Source organism: Macrobrachium nipponense, chromosome 15, assembly GCF_015104395.2.
Source record: "Macrobrachium nipponense isolate FS-2020 chromosome 15, ASM1510439v2, whole genome shotgun sequence".
NCBI classification, from domain to species: Eukaryota; Metazoa; Arthropoda; class Malacostraca; order Decapoda; family Palaemonidae; genus Macrobrachium; species Macrobrachium nipponense.
The window spans coordinates 24773977-24796480 of NC_087208.1; the positions used below are offsets into that span (position 1 = coordinate 24773977).

General features: G+C 39.0%; 2 protein-coding genes across 4 annotated transcripts in view; one reads left to right on the top strand and one right to left on the bottom strand.

Moving 5' to 3' along the window:
- LOC135227039 (tyrosine-protein kinase hopscotch-like) overlaps positions 1-22504 on the bottom strand; it is a 185140-nt gene that overhangs the window by 145136 nt on the left and 17500 nt on the right. For all 3 annotated transcript variants that reach the window (XM_064266829.1, XM_064266830.1, XM_064266828.1), the window contains 3 exons: positions 20207-20361; positions 2345-2494; positions 1302-1456 (listed from right to left, as the gene is read on the bottom strand). In XM_064266829.1, the coding sequence (XP_064122899.1) occupies positions 1302-1456; positions 2345-2494; positions 20207-20361 (460 nt within the window). The remainder of the gene's footprint in view (positions 1-1301; positions 1457-2344; positions 2495-20206; positions 20362-22504) is intronic.
- On the top strand, positions 7793-10009 carry LOC135226913 (tigger transposable element-derived protein 1-like). Its single transcript, XM_064266596.1, has 2 exons — positions 7793-8383; positions 9251-10009. Exons 1-2 carry the CDS (start codon positions 7877-7879, stop codon positions 10007-10009), a joined length of 1266 nt encoding a protein of 421 aa, XP_064122666.1. The 5' UTR covers positions 7793-7876.

The window sequence follows — 22504 nt, forward strand, 5'->3', positions numbered from 1 at the left end:
ATAGCTGCACTAAGAAGTAATAGTTGGAGAAGTTAGACATCAAGATTAAAGAAGGAAGTGCATTTGGGAGGTAGAGTAAAAGGTTAAAATTTTAGTGCAGTTTAGAGCTGACAGGGTAGTGTAAACACCTTTCAATAAAGCCTACAGTGATAATTAAGCATCACCCATTTCTTTTTTTAGAACTTGAGGTTCAAATGATTACATAGTAACAACACTACTATAAAATATAGTTGCTAATCTCTCAATTGGAAGAAAATATTCTCATAGTTTCATCTGAAATTTAGCTGAAAAGTCCCCACTTCATGAAACATTTGAGAACAATTGAGAGGGTCACAGGATCTACTTATCAATCCAGATGGCAGGAATGAAACAATACTTCTTACGTCTGGAAGACATGACACTTTGAGTCTGAGAACTTTCTTTGTCCGCATACGAATAGCACTATGGGACAGAAGGGATTGCGATGACACTAATTGTTCTGCATCAAAATTTAAGCTAAATTGGAATCAAAATGGGTGAACCACAGTCTTTATTTAATAAGGTTATTCATGATTAACACTTTTAGTCCTGGAAAATACTTAATATCAGAACTTTACCAAAATTTCATATTCTAAGAATATCAAATAGTACCTCCACATCAAGCATACCAAAGACATTTAAAAAAATCTATGGAGGATACCTCAAACTTACAAGAAAAATAATTCTGAAGAACTCCTAAAATTACCGGAGAGAGAGAGAGAGAGAGAGAGAGAGAGAGAGAGAGAGAGAGAGAGAGAGAGAGAGAGAGAGAGAGAGAGCTTAAAATATATAGGAACAGAAATCAGAAATAAAGCCAAGCTAAATATCAATAAAACTGTGTTCAGAACATAATATTTGTCCTTATTGCTAAAGATAGAGTGTAAAGTATTCATGAAGCCCATGCCAATGCTTTTTTTGTTACAAAAATAATGAAAGAAAACACATAATGATCAGGAGATACTAGGAAGGATAAAATCCATGTATCACTAACAACAAATAATAAATTTTCCGATAAAATCATTCCCCACATGTTACTAAGTCCAATTTCTACTTCATTTTCCACTCCCACCATTTGCTCTTATTTTGGCACAGAATATTCATTAAAATTCAAATTTACCAGTACAGTGTACCTTGTAGGTTATAAATTCATTCCATTCATACTTTGCAGCGATAATACACACCTCTAGTACAGTACTTTAAATAAAACACTAAATAAAGATTAAGATGCTTACATATCTGGTGTATTATCTTACATTAAGCTCTATAAAAATAATACTAATTACCCACTAAGACAGCTCACAAATGATTCAAGGACATCCAAAGCTTGAAACTTGAAGTAACAAGGAACGCCAGTGGCACGTGACACCTCCACAGTCAAATCTTGACTACGCATCGATACAAACACTAGTTCTTCCAAACGGCATAGATGAGTCCATGGCTGAAAATAAAGATGAAAATACATAATTTAAAAAAGACTGGAAGGTTTCATGTAAGTAATTAATTACTCATAAATCAACAAAGAAAACAGGTACAATATGTGTAAAAACAATACCTGTGAAATTCAAGTTATCAAGAAAACATATTTCAGACCCAATAAAAGCAATCTGAAAGATTTGGAGAAAAGTCAGTAAATACTGTAGAGCTGCTGAACCATGCATGGCAATGTCAACTAAGGAAGGGCAACTATGAAATATCCCAAATTCAAAAGTAAAAAACTAATAACAGATTTGGTAAAGAAAGAGGAGGGCATTTATGCAAGTAAGTCACACACCAAAAGACAAAATACACTTGGGGCTACCTCAGGTGAATGAACTTGCATCAAAGACTAAAAGACCAGATACATAGGCTGTGACAAAATCTGAGTATAATGGCCATCTACCAGCATAGAATATCAGAATGTGGAAGGTATAGCTTAAAGACCATAAATAGAAACTGCAATCCTCCCATTAACCAAGCATAACATCATGAAAAAACAAACTCTTGGGCTCTCAATAATTACTTACTAGATCCTCTTTTGAGTTTAGTGAGACAAAATACCTTTTTTAACATTCACACATTAACTATAGAAAAAACTGAAAAGTGTAAAAAATTAATTACTTGGATACTTACTAACTGTTAACATTAGCTTATACCTTTGCACCTAATGGCAAGAAGATATAGGCTAATTTTATCAGTAGGTATGATTCATTCCTAACAATTACTCCCAACTAAAATTAATAAGTGTATCACATGAAATCTTCACTGACAATTCCCTCACTATACTTCAAACATGCTGTAGTGTGACTATTTTGAATAAAATGTTCTAAAAAGTAGACTCACATCTTACCCCTTTTTTCTGGGATGCGTAGCAATAGCGAAGACCTGGAAGGTCTGGATGGAAAGGATCAACACAGATTCTGATTTGGAGTACATTACCAGCTTCATCCATCTGCGGATAGTATTCTTCTGCACCATATGTACTTCTTTTTTCTTCAACCTGAAATTTAAGTAAAAATTTAATTAAAAAATCTCTTCATTAGAGCTCATAGCCATTATTGTGGTTTACACAAATTTTAAGGTTAAATAAAGATTATTACCTAAGATCCCAAGTAAAATATAGTGCAGGATACATTTTTGCATACCTAAATTAAATCTCATATTAAATTGCTTTTATACTAAACACACTAAAAAGACATAACTTGTAAATAGAGAACAAAAAACACTGTCTTTCCTAAATTATCAGTCATTGTTTGCTTAGTAAATAAAATAGTGTTGTATTTTCAAGGTCAACTGAAAACTCATTTGGAATGTAAACAAGTTCTTTGGAAAACATTTTCATCTACTATATGAGATACATATTTCTAAACTTTTTGGGTAAGTTTCTGAACTTGAATTAATTAACCTTAAAATTCTAAATATGCTGAGCTCCGTGAAGGACAGGATTCATTTAATATTATTTGAAAAATACAAAGGACCTGAAAGCAGTAGCAGAAAGGCATAAAAGTTTGCGCCATTCAGCAGATAGTATTTCTCAAGTTAATACTACTAGTTTAAAAACACTTAAAAGCAATATTTGTATCAAGTATGGAGAAGAGGTGGGTGATTTCAGAATCTTTAATGATACATATCTGCATTTCATAACTCATCATAAACATTCTGACCTTCAGTGTTCTGGATTTAAGACAGTCTATTAATTACTCTTAGAACTTCTACCTTTAATTAAGACACATATGACAAAATGATAACTGGTTCCAAAAACTTGTTTCTTCTGCAGAGAGTTTATTTGTAAAGTAACAGTTAAAAACTACAACTGAAAACATTATAAATCAACATACTAACACACATGTACTTTGCGCAGAAAGGTAAATTAAGATTACAAGATTAAAAATAATGAATTTAAAAAAAAATGATAAAAGGTACAGGAAACAAATATAAAGAGGAGGAGGAAGAAGACTTATATACAAAGCATCTTCCATCAGTGGTAAAAGATGTCTAAAGTAAACAGACATCTCATATCCACAGCCTCACTCTCAGAACATCCGTAATCTCAAGATTCCTTTTAAAGACAACAGAAGCTAAGAGGGACTTGATTTCATAAAATGTCACTCTCATCTGAGAAACTTCTGCAAATATATCAGTGTAGTCTTAAAGAATAATCTACCATGGCCAATGCAGTATGAGATTGCACACTTTTTTAAACAAACTTCCTCTATTGGTTTGTGGAACCAAATCATACCTGCTATTGTTGGACAATAGAAACCTACCACCAAGAACCACTATCTAGCAAAAATGACAAATTTTAAGCTAATTTGTATTTTTCATAACTTACAAACCTGAGGTCTTAACATTAGTATTTGTATGTTAAGACCTCAGGTTTGTAAGTTATGAAAAACACAAATTAATTAAAAATTTGTCATTTGTTCATATACGAAACAAACCTTCGGTCTTAACATTAGGATAAATACTCAGCGCCAGCTGAAAACCGGTAAAGTTTAAAATAATTGTGTACGCAAGGGACTATTGGCATCTGTGCTTGGTCACGAGACATGTGGAGCCACCCACATACCCCTCATTAACTCGTGACCCAGTCAGTTATTCTTCCAACCCAGGTTAGTTGATAGAGGGGTGGTTAGAGGTGGGCCTTTGTATGTTAAGACCTCAGGTTTGTAAGTTATGAAAAATACAAATTAGTTAAAAATTTGTCATTTGTTCATATACGAAACAAACCTTCGGTCTTAACATTAGGATAGACTTACTCTTGGTGGGAGGTAAGTACTACTATTAACCAACTGGGAGTTTGCCACCTTTGATCAGTTTTCTGAATACTAGAATTATACGAAACAACTGACCAGTATTTCCGAATCTAAGATATATATGATTATCATAGAGTCAGACTTCTGGGTTTTTACACAATGTCATAGTTCATTGCGTCCGAGGAAGATAAGCAGATCTGTTCCCCTAACAAAACCAAATTCAATCCACTTCCATGGTAGGTTTTGTTATCATTCCTCTCCCCCTTGCTAAAGAGAGGAATGTCCTGCTACTGATAGGTATCTTACTGATACTAACCCTAACAGTGTGGCCACTTCACTCACCGTGGTACCTTGGTCCTGTTCCAGCTGCATGATGGTACTTCTTCTTTTCTTACTGCCCTAAGTAAAAGAAAGGAGACAGAAATTTGAAAAGGAAAGAGGCCAGTTAACTCTTTCATTTCACATTCATACCATCATCTTAGACAAGATACCAACTGACCCGTCAGGGGTACTGGATGAGTTACACCATTTGTTGAGGAGCCACCAAAGGACCCAAGAAAATTGTGTCCAAGGACCTCTGGGCAACCTTATATATATATACAGGAAATTGAAAGTGGTTTTCATAACAAAGAACCCACTCTCAAATTTCAATGTACAGACAGACACCTCCCTAAAATTGCTCAATTTTGAGCTTCGATACCGTCACAGACCAACCGTCACGATCATTTTAACAGATATGTTCTTAAATGCCAGAAGGCCAATGTTCCTCTGATGACCTTCTCTTCTGTATAACCTCATTGGTACAACTTGACAAACAAGGAGTAGGCTTGACCGATTGCCTCTGTTTGGCCTGTTCCTTTACGTCTACCACCTTAATGTTCTAGGTGACGTAGTTCTTTCTATAACCACAGAGTACTTTGACAAGTCAAAGCCGGCCCTGCTGAAGGTCCCTCACACATACTCACACCGTACTGAGCATGACTAAGAAATGTATCTGTCATCATCACCTGTGCTGCATTGACTCATTATCTCGGATTCCGGGGCCAATTGGAACTGATGTTCCAGACTACTTTTGAGTCTACGTCAAAACCCTGGTTATTGAGTACTCCCATTCTACCGAGGTCAGAGGAAGACCCCCATCCACGGTCAGTTTCCTGTAACGTGACTGATGTATGCGCCTGGTGGTAGTCCATCAAGGCTACTCTGATACAGTGTGTGTTATCACTTATCAGATCGGAGTTCTTATGTGCCCCATCCAGTTCACTGCTCCTGATTCATCTGAAGATTAGTCAGTGTGAAGCGATATTCACATGCCCAATCACCAGTCCAATGTATATCACCATGCATGTAAACATGTAATTACAGAGATTCCTCCCTCTGTTCTGATAACCTCTCCAGCAGATCATTGTCTACTGACTGAATGCCTTTAATGGACAGAAACGTCCACTATATAGGCAGTCACGGCCAAAGAGTCATTCTGTATATATGAGCTAACGACCTTTGGAGTCGTGTTACGTCCGAGGTGATACTCTACACCCAAAAACTGAGAACTATTAGTTTGAAAGGGGATACTGGTCAATCTCCAGGCCTTGAGATATTAATTCTACCTATCAGTGATGCCTCTTCCCTACACAAACCTGGTAGTGATGATTGTGCTACAATAAACTTTATCAGTCACTCATCCTGGGTCCTCCTTAACTACTGGAACCCATCCTTCCGTTTGGGACATGGCGGAACAGGTAGAACCTAGAGTTTGCGTAACCTCTAGGTTGTTCCCTGTATCGCAAATGGAATCCTCAGGCTCCTCAAAGGGTGAAACCCCTGAGACAGCTATTACATGGTTTCTCCATTATACGGGTTCCTCTCTGGGCGAGTGGTTTGTGCACTCATCTGCCAAACTGGTGGTCTGAGGTCCTACTCCCCTCTCAGCCAACGCGGAATCAGAGAACTTATTTCTGGTGATAGAAAATAATTTATCGATAGAGTAGTGCGGTTCGGATCCCACAATAAGCTGCAGGTCCCATTGCTAGGTGACCAATTGGTTCCTAGCCACGTAAAAAATATCCAATCCTTCATTCCTTCATGGCAGCCTCAGCCCTAGGAGAACCATTAAACAGCTCAGTGTTTTTGTAAAAACTAAGATCCCAACCAAGAAACACCTTATGCGGTGACCTGTTACAACATATGGGCATATGTTCAATATGTTACCCTCCAAAGGGAAATCCTATATTGCCAGAAACCATCATGGTGCTATTCTCGAGTAACCTAGCCCAAAATTGTACCCAACGTCACTTCACCCTACCTCACTCTTGAAGAATGGGAAACTCCCCACTTTCCCCTTCCAGATATGATGAGGTACTAATCCCTTGCTCTAGCCAACTGAAGCTCGAACCCTCTAAGTTAGGTTCATGACTTCAATATAAAAACTAGACCACTATGGAAGAGACCCATTTGCAGATTCCAGGTTAACTTAGCCAACAACCACTTGGACTAGTCTAAGTAGGTATAGTCAATTAAGAATTGACTAACTTATTTTAAGTTGGCAAGACCAGGTTGACCCTGGCTTGGTTATGTTAGGCTATGTTAACCCTTCCAATTAGGCTAGGACCCTGGTTTGGTTAGGTTAGGCTATGTTAACACTTCCAATTAGGCTAGGCTAACTCCTCCATCACTTAGGGTAGGTTAAGTCCATCTGAGATGTACACTTAACTGGGCTAGGCTAGTATAGACTAGCTTAACCCTTAAACGCCGACTGGACGTATTTTACGTCGACATTTTTTGTCTCTCGGGTGCCGACTGGACGTATTTTACGTCGACATACAAAAGTTTTTTTAAAAATTCGCGGAAAAATACTTTTAGGCCTACCAGCCGAAAACTCTTGCATCACGCGCCTTGGGGGATGCTGGGAGTTCACGGATCAAGGTGTTGTTTTGTTTACAATCGTTACGCAGGCGCGCAAGCGCGAATTTCTTTCTTATCGCACTAAAAAGTATCTGTGACACATCTCGGAAATTATTTCGTCACTTTGACATAATTTTTGTACCATTGTAAATTAGCCGTTACATGAAGTATTATACAGTAACCTCCCCGTTAACACGAGTTCTGTTAACACGATTTCGATCTTACACGAGTTCAAAATCATACAGAAAAATTCTGCTAACACGTAATATTCGATGTTACACGATTTGAATTTTCCGCTGAGAGCAAGAGCGCGGGAGATGTGGCGAGAGTCTGACTCACCCCACCTTTCCTGCGCTCTCTCTCTCTCTCGCCTGCTGGCTCAGTGTGAATCCAGCCCTCGCAGTGAGAAGAGCTAATATCTAGCATTGATTAACATAATATAGTGCGTACTTTACTATGGCACCCAAGCGTCTTTTTGCCTCAAAGGAGAGTGAGGAGAGTGAATCAAAGAGGAGAAGGAAAGTTGTGACCATAGAAAAGAAGTTAGAAGTATTGAATCGCTATGATCGTGGTGGAAAAAACTTCAGTTATAGTTCACGCTGACAGTTCTTAACGAGTAGCACACTTGACGGACCATAAGGGCGAATGCTGACAAAATCAGAGCTAGTGCTGTCGCTGGTACATCAGCTTCCTCCTCACAATGTTCCAGGGCAAGATCTTTAGAGATGGAGAGGATGGAGAAGTTACTGGCACAATGGATTCAACACCAGAACAAGGAGAATGTCCCTCTCAGCATGGCTATTATACAGGCTAAAGCCTTGAGCATTCACAATGATCAGGTAGACGAGGAGGAGAAAGACAAAGTCAAGAACTTTAATGCAAGTGCTGGATGGTTCGCCAGGTTCAAAAAACGATATGGCTTTCACAATCTCAAGATGACTGGGGAAGCAGCCTCTGCCGATGTAGAAGCAGCCAAGACATATCCAGATACCCTCAAGATGATCATCGAGGAAGGTGGCTACACATCTAAGCAGATTTTTAATGTAGACGAAACTGGTCTATATTGGAAGAAACTGCCTAACCGGACTTACATCTCGGTTGAAGAGACGACAGCACCTGGATTCAAGGTCTCCAAGGATCGACTCACTCTATTGTTTGGTGCCAATGCAGAGGGAGACTGTAAGCTGAAGCCTGCCCTCATCTATCACTCGGAAAATCCACGAGCATTGAAGGTAAGGTAAACGTCAATTATTAGCCACAAAAGTGAAGAGAAAAAGTTTCAATCTTTACACGAGTTTTTATTTATCATCGGATTTTTAATAAGTCATACCATCAAGATGAATTAAAACTTGTATTTTCATACAATAAAATCACCCTGAATACGCTGGGGCTTTCAGATTTTGGATGCGTGTAATATGTGAAGAGAAAATGAAGAATATGTCTTATTATGTTGCAGTCGAAGCTGCAACGTCTTATATCGCTAATTGGCAACTCAAATCAGAGGCCGCCAAACAAACGGCTCGTAGGCGCAAGAATCTACCTTAACCCTATCTATCCCCTATCTATCCAACTGACGTAGCGGTACGTAAAATTTACCAAATTTTTTCGTACGTGTGGTAGGGGCATTTTTTTTTTTAATTTTCGGACAAGTAGCGATTTCCATAGGCTAGATCATACCTTGGACCGTGTATCTCAGGTATCAATACGCCAGCAAAGTAGTTTCTTTACTGCGCATGCTCAAATCCCTGGCGTAGTAAAATTCCTCCACCAATGAAATCAGCTGATCACACCTACACTTCCCTCTCAGTGAAAATGAAACTGTTACCGTATCCAATGAAACTGTTACCGTATCCAAACCCATTTTTCTTGACTTATTCGTTTTCCATTGATTTATATGTCGATATTTAGGGAATTTTATTGACTTTCTCATAAAAAATAATTCATTCGCCTGACTTTCATAGTTTTTGGGTTAGGAACGAAAATATAAAAAAAAAAGTAAATATTTTTTTTGTTTTTTTGTTTGTTAAATAACTCACATTTTTTCGCATTTAGAGTTAAATGAATCGACTATAATTCTGTTTGTTCTTGTGTCTTCACAGGGCTATGTCAAGACCTTCCTACCCTGCTATTGGTATTCCAACAAAAAAGGATGGATGACGGGAAGCATTTTTAAGGATTACGTTGGAAAATTGGAAAAAGAATTAGAACTTTACTGTGAGAAGGAAGAGATTCCATTCAAGATTCTGCTCATCTTGGATAATGCGCCCAGCCATCCTCCGTCAATAGAAAATTTATCCAGCAACATCCAGTTCGCTTTCTTGCCACCAAACACCACTTCATTGCTTCAGCCATGTGACCAAGGAATCATCAAAACTTTCAAGTCTTATTATCTACGTTCGACCCTGACTGACATGGTTGCGAGGACACAAACAGATAAGATGACCGTGAAGGAATATTGGAAGCAGTTTACCATCAAAGATGCTCTCCGTTTTATTAAAGAATCTTGGGAGAAAGTGCCAAGGAAATGCCTGAATGGGGTTTGGAAACAGCTGTGTCCTCAATTGGTGTATGATTTCGTCGGCTTTGACATCAGTGAAAATATTTACAAAGCTAGCAAGGAATGTCTTGTCAAGGCAAAGGAAGCTGGGTTCGATGAACTTGAAGAAAAAGATATTGAAGAACTGCTTGAATCACACCGAGAGGAATTGACAAACGAAGAACTCTTGGAGATGGAGAAGCTACAAAATGCAGAGTTGGAGGCAGTTGCATCACGGCCTACAGCACCCACCCCAGAGCCTGAGCGAATTCTAACAAAAAGTGTCTTGAGGAAGCGCTGTCATCCATACGAGGAGCATTAGACATCCTAGAAGCCAAGGATCCCAACAGTCGAGTGAGGAGGGAGAGGGGGGTGAGCGTGGGAACTGGAGTGATGGGTCATAGTCTTTATACTAGTTTACGTGCGTTACAACTACGTATGTACTGAACAGTATTTTCTTAAATAAGATGTGTGTTTTTATTGTTTTCTGTGACCTTTAAATATATAAATAAAGTGTTTTTTTTCTGGCAAAATCCCAAAATAGATTAAGTTTCCCATTGCCCTGGAACGTTAACCCCCTTATTTCCATTATTTCTTATGAAGAAATACTTCCCTGTTAACACGAATTCGGCTAACACGATATCTCCAGGAACGTAACCCTCGTATTAACGGGGAGGTTACTGTATATGAAAACGTGTGCATTTTTATGTAAAATACAACAAAAAAATACTCATGATTGTAGCTTTTATCAGTTTTGAGATATTTCCATATAAATAACGATAAGTGCCAAAATTTCAACCTTCGGTCAACTTTGACTCTACCGAAATGGTCGAAAAACGCAATTGTAAGCTAAAACTCTTATATTTTAGTAATATTCAATCATTTACCTTAATTTTGCAACTAATTGGAAGTCTCTAGCACAATATTTTGATTTATGGTGAATTTATGAAAAAACTTTTTCCTTACGTTCGTGCGGTAACTCTTCCGAAAAAAATCATACATGCGATTGTGGTAATGTTTGCACCATTTTAAATTAGCCGTTGCATAAAGTTTTATATATGAAAATGTGCGCAATTTCATGCACAATACAACTAAAAACAACCCATGGTTGTAGCTTTTATAAATTTTGAAATATTTTCATATAAAAAATGATAAGTGACAAATTTTCAACCTTTGGTCAACTTTGACTCTACCGAAATGGTCGAAAAACGCAATTGTAAGCTAAAACAACTTATACTATTCTAGTAATATTCAAGCATTTACCTTCATTTTGCAACAAATTGGAAGTCTCTAGCACAATATTTCGATTTATGGTGAATTTATGAAAAAAATAACATTTTCTTTACGTCCGCGCGATAACTCTTCCGAAAAAATCATACGTGCGATTGTGGTAATGTTTGCACCATTTTAAATTAGCCGTTACATAAAGTTTTATATATGAAAATGTGCGCAATTTCATGAATAATACAACGAAAAATAGTTGAAGGTTGTAGCTTTTCTAATTTTTTAAATATTTACATATAAATCACGATAAATAGAAAAAAAACCACGTTCCGTCAAATTTGACTCTACCGAAATGGTCGAAAAACGCAATTGTAAGATAAAACTCTTACAGTCTAGTAATATTCAGTCATTTATCTTCATCGTGAAACAAATTCGAAGTCTCTAGCACAATATTTAAATTTATGGTGAATTTTTAAAAAAAACTTTCCTTCCCTCCGCGCGCGGATTCTCCGCCACAAATCTCCGAAATGCGTAAGTCCCATTCTCGGAATATTTGCTCCGTTTCATATTAGGCATTTCATAGAGTTTTATATATGAAAATGTGTGCAATTTCATGTAGAATAAAACGAAAAATATTTGAAAGTTGTAGCTTTTCTTATTTCCGAAATAATTGCATATAAAAAATATAAAAAAATTCGACATTCAGTCAACTTTAACTCGTCAGATCAGGGTCGAAAACTGCATTTGTAAGCTAATATTCTTACAGTATAGTAATATTCAATCATTTGTCCTCATTTTTGAAAGAATTGGAAGTCTCTGGGAGGATTTATTTAGATTTATGGCGATTTTTGAAAAACAATTTGTTTACGTCCGCGCGTTACGAATTCATGCATTATATTGTGATAATATTTTCTCTGTGTTGCTTTTATCGTTTTACAATGTGTTATATACCAAAATGATTGCAATTTAGTGTACATTACAAGGAAAAAAAAAGTAACTTGTTACCTTTAACCGTTTTGCGCACAGCGCGATTTGAATACAATTATATGAAATTTCGTTTTTGCGCTATTATATATCGCATTATTTATTATTAGATAAATGATAATTGGTTTTCATTTCTGGATGGTTGCATACTAAACTTCAGGCAATGACAAAAAAAGGAGCCAAAAATGAACTCTTAATCTTGAAAACTAAGCGCGCTGTGATTTTTTGAAAAAAATATTTTTTCCGCTTCAGCGCTCACTCTGAAACGTCTCCGGCACACGGGAGATTTTTTTTTTTTTACCGCCTCGGCGTCTAAGGGTTAATCTAGAAACTAAATGACTTACGTTAGGGTAAAGCCATTCAAGAAAGTTTGGGGTATCCATGCTAGGCTACAACCACAACCTTCTAGGCTGAGGTGGTAAAAGTGTTTTGAATGGGTAGCCTAGGCACTAGTCTATGCTCGGCTATACTTATAACCTTACTAATTCGCCCAACCCACTGTTAGGCTAAGTTGACATGTACGTATGTCAGAACCACCTAACCTATGAGTTAGGCTAAGCGGACCCGGCTAAGCTAAGAATTGTACCACTCAGACTAATCTAAGATAGTAAATGCAGGTTCGAAAGCCAAACCGCAACCATTAGCTGGTCCAAGCCAGCACATGCATACCCAAACCAGTTAGTTCAGACAGTCTAAGCTAAGAACTACCACTCAGATTAACTAAGATAGTAGCAGTAGACGCGGACTGGCTGGAATAGGCTACGAATATAACCACTTGTTAGGTTAAAAGGTATGACCCAATTATCCTGGCTATAGCATCTTAGGTTACAAGTGCCCTACTTAGGCTTGGCTACCTTAAGTGGCAAAAGAAAGACATTCACCTCTTCCTTTCGACTTAAGTTCCCATTCGATTTCATTAAGAAGAATGGTTCTACAATACTTTCGAAGGAACCAAGCTTTCGATTAACTTTAACTACTTGTGTAAGAGTCGAAACATTTGGTCAATATTCTTATAGGAAGAAACCAGCTTATACCAACAAGTATATAAAACATGGGAATTCTTACCTGTAAAGGTTTGAAGTTTTCTGGAGTCAACCGAAAGTATGCTAATTCCCACCATTCAGGCTGCATACGATTACTAAGAGGTATCCATATCCTTCCATCAATCCGTGCATTTTACGTGTTGTAAAATGGACTCTACATGACTAGAACAAGGTAATCCATACACTTTCGTATCCTTTTTCAAACCAAACACCATGTCAATCCCCGGGGGAAGCATGCTAGCAGGTGTCTCCATGCTTCCTGAAAGGTTATTGAATTGACTAATCAAATCGATCACCTCTTCATACGAAGCCAGAAACTCTTGGTTTTCTCTTCCCTGTGGTTCAAACGTCCGGGTGCGTCATGGCCGTCCGACCATACGGCCGCGGCATCTTAGATCTTTAATGGCCACTGATGGCTTGATCTCGAATAGTCAGTAGGATCTGAGAAGGTAGCTATTTGCATACGTCATGGCCTTCCGACCATACGGCCACGGCACCTTTGATCTTTAATGGCAACCGATGGCTCAATCCCGAATATTCAGTAGGATTTGAGAAGGTATCTATTTGCATGCGTCATGGTTGTCCAACCATACGGCCTCGGCACCTTTGATCTTTAATGGCCGCTGATGGCTCGATCTTGAAAATATTATAGCCAGTAGGATTTGAGAAGGAATCTGTGAGAAGGTATCTGTTTGCAATCCTATATACAAATATGAGAGCAATTTTATTATATTTCATTACTCTGACATCTACAGTCCATGGAAAACGTTTGTAAAAGCATCGGCATATGTATCAAGTTCAGCAACGGCATTGTAGTCTCTCTTAGACTCTTTGTAGTCACCACTGGCAACTCCACGTCGGCCGCTAGCCCAGCGACCGTCGACGCTTTCGGTCGTTCGGACTCTTGTAAACAGCTTCGTCCGATTGCTTTGAGCTTACCAGCCACTGACTTCTTGAATTTCTTGCTGATTGGGCTGTGACAGGCCTGGTTCAAAGATGAAGAAGAATTTACTCTTCTCCTCTTGTCCCGAGGATCAGTCACGAAATCCCGTATCCTCCAATGCCTGACTGGTACACTCAAGTGATGCCATCGAACTTAGCTATGACACCATCTAGAGAAGAAGACGAAGAAGAAGACGAATCACACCTTTTCTTTTTGTCTTACTTAGCCATTTTCACCTCTAGGTCCTGTTTATTCTTCATTACTGTGTGTACCAATGAGTCAGAAAGCGTATTAGGTTCTGGAGGCAGCAAAGTAAATCGAGAATCAGTAGGCTGTGATGTCATGACTACCGCCATTTGCAAGCGGTTTTGGCTATGACGTCAACATGCTTGATGGAAGCGTGAGGCTGTTTATGGTACTCTTGCAGCCAAGATCAAGAGACCCAACCTTTTGTGGCATTTCTACTTTACAAGGATGTGACAGTCCTGGCTCAAAGATGAAGAAGAAATTATTCTTCTCCTCTTGGCACGAGGATCAGTCACGAAGTCCCCGATTCTAGCCTTTTCCAACTCTTCACAGCAGCCACACTAGACTAACTTTCCATCATTCACTTGTTCGACAATTACAACTACTTCTTGTGCTTTCATATAATAGGGATGTAACAATCCTGGCTCGAAGATGGAGAAGGACCTTCTCCTCTTGGCTCAAGGTCCAGCTACGAAGTCCCTATTTTTCCAGGATTGGCAGAACACACTGGCATCAAAGCCCGTCAACTAAGCTTGATGACGCCTAAGCGGAAGGATACAGAGGAAAGACTTGTGTCTTTTCCATTATGTGACTTATATCTCCTAACGCTTGTAATTTCTCTCAAAAACAGTGTGCATTAAAAAACCTCCAATCCAAAGCATACTTGTATAGTAACCTGCTCATAAAAAGATACCCTACGACAGAAACTGATACAGTTGGGGTTGCGAACATTGGGAGATGAGCTTCACCATGGTCCTGAGGATACTAATGAGGCCCGAGCCAGGGTGGCCATGGACCTTGGTCCCTTACTTCGAACTGTCTCATATGATGCTTTCCTCCCTCCCAAACCCCCAAGACATTGGTTGGAGGAGGTTGGTGGAAGATGGTCACAGAGGTGCCTCACCAGAAGGGGGAGTCTGGCGGCACCCTTCAACACAAAAGAAAGTTGTCGAGTTGGATGTCTAAATGCGAGAACAATGTATATGACAGGAAGATCAAGTTTAGTGGCACAGGAAATCAAGAGATACAACTTGGAATTGCTGGATTGAGTGAAACTAGGTGGCTTGGGTGTGGGAAAGTAAGAATAGAGGATGTGTTTGTTCATCTCTTCTGGTAAAGACCCATTAGGAGAACATGAGAGAGGTGTAGCAATTGCTTTGAGTAAGAAAGCTGAAAAAATGTTGGAGCATTATGAATGTATTGATGAGAGAATAGTCACTTGCAGTTGCGAGGTAAATATACAAACATCACTGGTATACAGGTGTATGCCCTACTGAAGAGTAGAGGAAGAAGAGAAGGATGAATTTTATGAAAAAGCTAACTGGAGTTATACAGAGGGTTAGAAGACATGATATGTTATTACTGATGGGGGATTTTTTAACGCTAAAGTAGGAAGAGAGTATGATGGCTTTCAGGGAACAATTGGAAAATTTGGAATTGGAGCTAGAAATGATAATGGGAGAAGACTCCTAGAGCTATGTGGTGCATCTGGGTTATCTATACAAACACCTATTTCAACCATAAATTAGAGCACAAAACTACATGGGTGTCGCCAAATGGACTGGTACAAAATTTGATAGATTATGTTATTGTAAATCAGAAATGGAAGAAGTCTATATTAGACACCAGAACTTTTAGGGGCTGCCGTGTTCCTTCTGACCACAACTCGTAATATCCAAGATTAGAATAAAGTTACAGGCCAATCAAGAAAAAAGGAGAACTATAAAGTTTGATGTGGATAAGTTGAGAAATGAAAGAGTTAAACACAGTATGAGGTGAAGGTAGGAGGCAAATTTGCGGCATTAATTGGTATGGAAAATATGGATATGGATTCAGAGGAATCCTGGGCAATATTAAGTTCAGATACTAAGAACGTAGCAACAGAGGTGTTAGGTTATAAGAGAAGTAACAGCAAACCTTGGTTTAGTGATGAAAGCAAAAGTTTTAAGTGAAATAGCAACAAAGGTTGAGAGTCCAAATGGACGATGAACAAGACCTAGAGAGAAACAACAACTAAAAAGACGAAGAAATAGAAAGCTGAGAGAACTAAGTGATAGGATGAGCATGACCAAAACATGTTTTGGAAAGAAAGAGCTAACGAAGTTGAAGAAGCTATGGAAATTGGCGAGAGCAGGGCTATGTTTGCAGCTGTGAGATTCTTGAGGAACGCAAGCCAGAAAAGAGTTTGGAGGGAGTGATGGCATGTTGGATGAAGATGGAACTTGGTCAGACGAAATGGAGAAAAGGAATCTGTTTGCAAGGTATTTTGAAAGACTCCTAAATGTTGATACTACCGGTAGGGATGAGTGCATTGCAGATTTAAACGAGGCCCTGGAGGTACAAGAAGAAGGACATTAGTGCAGAAGAGGTGAAAGAGGCCTTAAAATCTGTAAAAAATGGAAAAACTGCTGGCGTGTGCGGGATAACTGCAGAGATGCTAAAAGCAGGAGGACGAAGGATGATAGAGGCATTAAGAGTTGTTTTTAGCATAGTTTGGAGAACAGAGGTGGTACCAAGTGATTGGAAAAAGGCAATTATGATACCAATATATAAAAATAAGGGAAGCAAAAGGGAGTGTGGTAACTATCGGGGCATAAGTTTACTGTCAGTCCCAGGGAAGATATTCATGAGAGTAATACTTAACAGAATAAGACCTATAGTAGAAGAGAAACTTAGAGAACAGCAGTGTGGTTTTAGAAGTGGAAGGTCAACAGTGGATCAAATTTTCACCTTAAGACAGATAATTGAGAAGAGATGGGAGTATGCAAAGCCAATATTCTGTGCTTTTATAGACTTGGAGAAAGCGTATGATTCAGTATGGAGAGATGGAATGTGGAGAGTGGCAGAACACTATGGTATACCACTGAAAGTGATAAGGATACTAAAGAACTGGTACCAAGGAGTGTGCAGCTGTGTACAGCTGGATGGACAGCAAAGTGAATGGTTCCCAGTTGGAACTGGGCTAAGACAGGGATGTGTTATGTCACCCACCTTGTTAATGGATATATGACCATATAATGAGAAGAGTGATGGAGAATGAAACAGAGGGGCTAGTATTGGTGGAGAAGTTTTTATGGATTTGGACTTTGCTGATGATGTTGCGTTGGTTGCTGATACGTGGCTGGTGCTGGTAGGTATGGTAATGAGGATGGAGACAGAGACACAGAATTTTGGCTTGAACATCAGCACAAAGAAGAGCGAGATCATGGTTGTGAGTAAGGATGATGATTGGGTGCACATGGAGGATATGACAATCAGAGGACAGGAACTCAAGCAAGTTGAGAAGTTTGTTTACTTGGGAAGTGTGGTAACAGCAGACGGGAGGCAAATTGAAGATATACAAAGAAGAAAACTAGGAGCAGCAAGAGCTTTTGAGGTTCTGAGAAAAAACGTTTGGTCGAGGCATGAAATCAGCTTGAGAACTAGATGAGAATATTCAATGCAGTAGTACTACCAGTCCTGATGTATGGCTCGTCCACCTGGGCACTGACCAGAACAGAGGAGAAAAGGTTGGATGCTTTTGAGATGAAGCTGCTGAGAAGAATACTTGGCATTAAAATGGGATGATTATGTTAGAAATGAAGACCATCAGGGTGAGATTGAGGCAAAGGCCAGTCAGTACCAGGTTGAAAGAGTGGGGAAGGCTGAAATGGTTTGGACATGTTGAGAGGATGGAAGAGAATAGAGACCCCAGGAGAGCACTGAGAGCAGTACAAATAGGAAGAAGACCGCTGGGTAGACCAAGAACGAGGTGGATAGACATAATTGTCAGGGATCTTGAGGATGAAATCCAAAACTTAGAGGAAGCGAGGGAAATGGCTCGGGATAGAGACAGATGGAGAGAAACTGTATCAGCCTTATGCCATTGGCCAGTGGCGGGAAGATAAATCTAAATCTAAATCTAAAATAGTACTCTTGTACCTCGAAATGAAAATGGAAGCATGTCTTCTTGTAGGCCGCAGCTGTGAAGTGATGTCATGGCGGTCGCCATGTTTATGACATCACTGAGTATCTTGAATGCGAAGCCAGCACCCTACCAGAAGTGCAAGGCTGTTGATGTTATTCTCATAGGCATAGCAACCTGACATTAAAGGCTGCCTTGTTGCACTATCTGCTTCTTTACAGATGGCGACGCATCCGACCGCCATTCAGTGCATTTCAGGATAAAAGGGACATCCATCACGTGGGATCCTGGGTGGCAACACTATGTTATACATCAAACCAACTGTCCTTCTTGGGTTGGTTCTCCTGATAAGGCTAACGCTGACCGCACACCTGCATCCGCTCTACCCACGTATCTGGAACAAAAACAAGATGGCGATGCACACCTCTCCCCGCAGGGAAAGGAGCACAATTAGTCACAATTACTTCCAAAAGCACATCCAGATACATCAAAGCTTTGGATTACAGGCAACCCATATGAATATGCAATATTCCAAAGCACAGGTAACGAATTAACCGTACCTTAAGAGTTTCTTCGCCTACGACTTAACTACAAGATGAGTACTTCGACGTCGAAACCGTCGAAGAAAATAACAGAGCGTTTATCTGCTTCTTGTGATATCCAGGAAGTCTCGCAGCATGAGAAGGCTTCATGTTCACATACCCAGGAATTCCAAACAACAAATTGAAAACAACAGGGGGCAAACTAAACCGGCTTTAAAAGGACGGAGCAGAGCACGTCCTCACTTAAAGGCGGTAAGAAAATAACTAACGGGGTCACGAGTTAATGAGGGGTATGTGGGTGGCTCCACATGTCTCATGACCAAGCACAGATGCCAATAGTCCCTTGCGTACACAATTATTTCAAACTTTACCGGTTTCCAGCTGGCGCTGAGTATTTATCCTAATGTTAAGTCTAAAGGTTTGTTTCATATATGAACAAATGACAAATTTTCAACTAATTTGTATTTTTCATAACTTACACACCTCAGGTCTTAACATACAAATCCTAATGTTAAGACCGAAGGTTTGTTTCGTATATGAACAAATAAATCTCTGGCAACAGACATCCATACCGGAGAACAGTATTCTAGTAAAGCAAGTACAAATGACCTAAAACAGGTTTCATTGATTTTATCACTGTTATAAATATATGAGACCTTATGAACAATACTTAACCGTGCAGCATTTGCTTAAACTTTCATTAGATGTTTCTCAAAAGTAAGATGCAAGTCTAAAGTTAGACTCCTAGAATAGTTAAAGCTTCAGATCGATCAACAGAGTCCTATCCATCTGAAAGGGAAGATGGGGTGGAAAATCTGGAGGAGATCTTCTAATCAATAGTTTTCATTTTACTGGAGTTCAGGCTCATACCTCAACAACTACACCTTTCACTAATTCAGTTCATGTGCCGATTGAAGCTGGGAGTAGCTTCATTTCTCATAAGTGGAGACTTTACTAATCCGACAAGTGTAACATCATTGGCATACCAACCAACCATGTTTTCCACGCCAACAACCATATCACTTGTATACAATAAATATAACAGTGGACCAAAAACACTACTCCATACAAAATAGGTCTTGGTTCACGAAAGATTCCATCAACAGTAAGGGAATATTAACTATGATAGCGTCTTCCTCTGTGAATGAACTGTCTTATGATATAGTTGCATCATTATTGCTATGCTGGGGAATTTGTGCAATAGCTGCCCTGTGGTCCTTAGCTGCAGGCACCAACAACTTCTTCTGTCAAATGTAGGTAAAAAAAAGGCCTGCAATTAAGGTATAAAGGCACTGAATTGGGACATCCCAATGGGATTGTTTTAAAAGCTTTCTTCCAACTGGCAGTCTCCTGTCATGATCCATCAACAAAGGTGAAAAAGAACCAAAATAATCCTACTGATGCTAATGAGGTTATCTTGGTTTTCTCTTGGTTCTAAAGATATGAATTTTGAGTTATAATAAAAGTATATTAATTTTATTTTTTATCGAATAAGCTTATTCTATAAAAAAATAAAATGATTGCTAATTACAATTTAGAAAGTTACAAAGGTTCATAATTCTTGTTGAAAAGCATAAAAATAAACAATTCAAAATCCAAAACATATGAGGTCAAAGTTTTAAAGGTTACATACACTGCTAAGATAACATTCCCGTATGTAGGCAGGATCTTTGCGCTGTGTAGTGTCTATGTGTTTCTCGGTTTCTTTCTTCACATTATGTCTGTTTGCCATACGATTTAGTTCCTTTGGCATGAAATTTTTCAGTTCTACATCGCTTACTTTCTTACCTGGAAAACAATACCATGGTACATTGTAATTCCTTTTCATATAAGCAGAGGTTAAGGTAAAATTAACAAAAAAACTGTGTATACTGCAACGTGCCTACTTCTACAAAATACACACATTTTAAAATTATACATGCTACAAGAATTTATTAAATAATTTTCATAAAAAAAATCTGCAAAAAACAATGATTCAATCAAACCAGGAATCCTAAAGAATAATTGTGTGACCTACGATAAAGATATTACCAGCCCGAGAAGAGTCTACTTGAGACTCAGAGGTCTGGAAAAACTAACCCCTATTAATAATAATAATATGATAAAGATAATTTACAATAACGAAGTGACGTTAAGTAAAATTTTTGGCTTGTATGCCTCCTAAAATACTGATATTAAAATGGAAAATATGTTTTACTAAAAATAAAACTACTTTTAGCAATACAAACTCAATGCACTATGTTTGCCTTATGTGCATTCTCAAAACTTTCAAATGTTCCTCACAAAAGAGTGAAATCGTGAAGTTGCACCTGGCAATCCATGTATCCAGGCTTAAATTGCTCTTTAGAGGCCAAGTGAGTCACTGTTATCTGGACCAGTTTTTATGAAGAGGTATTTGGAAGGGGTTAATTATTGTAAGTCATTGGAAAGGGGCAAATCGGATGAAGTAATACTCGTCTCAAAATTTTGTTTAATCCTTTATTGCCCACACATACAGTACTTTCATTGGTGCAAAATATTATTGCTTTGGTTTTCAGACTTATATGGTATAAACAAATATTACAAATCATTGATCATGCAATTTAACTTAATTTTCACAATTATTCAATCGTCACAATTTCATTATGTTGGTCACCAAGGAAGGGAAATCTGTCAATCTATACAGTACTAGATTTATTTCATATCTGGTACACTGAAAGTGCTCATGTTCATTTCCTTACTAGGAGTGAACATATGCTTGAGCAGCGAGCATCATGGTGATCCCTACCCCTGGATTGGTCTGTTGAAGAGTGGAGATTGGGGGGGAGCACCTGCATGGTATCTACTGCTCACCTTTCCTTACTGGCATGCGTTGGTAGCCGGGAATGGGTCCATAGACTAAGGACCCTTTGTTTGACAATGGTAGCCGGGCTACCGGGCCCAGTACCAGCACAGGATCTGCACCAGTGGCCTAGGTAGGCAGGCCACTGGAATTAGTACAGGGAGTCCCCAGCTAACAGCGGCATTGGATAATGGCATTTTGGTTTTACTGCACTTGGATAACAATGATGTTAACCAGATTTTTAGAGTTTGTAGGCATTTTCTCGGTGTTGATAAATTGCTTCACAGCCGTTAACTCATTAACAACACTACTAAGTGGATCATAGGGCACTACAGCATCATAAATGCCATTTATTTGGTTAAAAGCGATTTTCGGTTACCGGTGTTTGGCTGATAACTGAACCCCCGCCATTAATTGGGGACTGCCTATACTGGTACACCAGGGGTCTGAAGAGCCCCAGATAGTGGTTGCACCTGTGTGGTCCGCAATAGGAGCAGCAGTAACACTGTACTGCAAGCAAGAAACCATGGATAGTACTGCTAGCCTGGGAAGGTGGCCTACCACAGCAGGTAACAGTACACTAGGGTCTGAAGAACACCCAGTAGTGGTTGCACCCATGTGCTTAGCAATGGGAGCAGCAGTATAAGAAGCCAGAGTAAGAAGCTTACTGGGGCTGGTACTGGCACATTGGAGATCCGAAAAACCTCGGGTAGCAGTTGCACTCACGAGCTAGGCAACAAGAGCACTAGTACTGAAGTCCCAGGTAGGAAGCCTACCAGGGCTGGTGGTGGTACCACAGGGGTCCAAAGAACCCAGCTTAGCGGTACAGTCACCTCTCAATTAACGCATGTTTATCAACGCATTTTCAGTTTAACGCAAGCTAGAAAATATTTTTAAATGTTTAAAAAAAGCAAATATTTTGATTTCACTTGAATTGGCGCCTGAGCATAGTTTTCAAATCGCCCATGCATCAGCGCTGCAGACGATGGACGACGACATGAACAAAGACATAGCACAGTATGTATTTATCAATAAAGAGGAAAACCTTGTTTATTTATTAATAAAGCAAAAGATATTATTCATTAATAAAGCAAAAGATTTTATTTATTA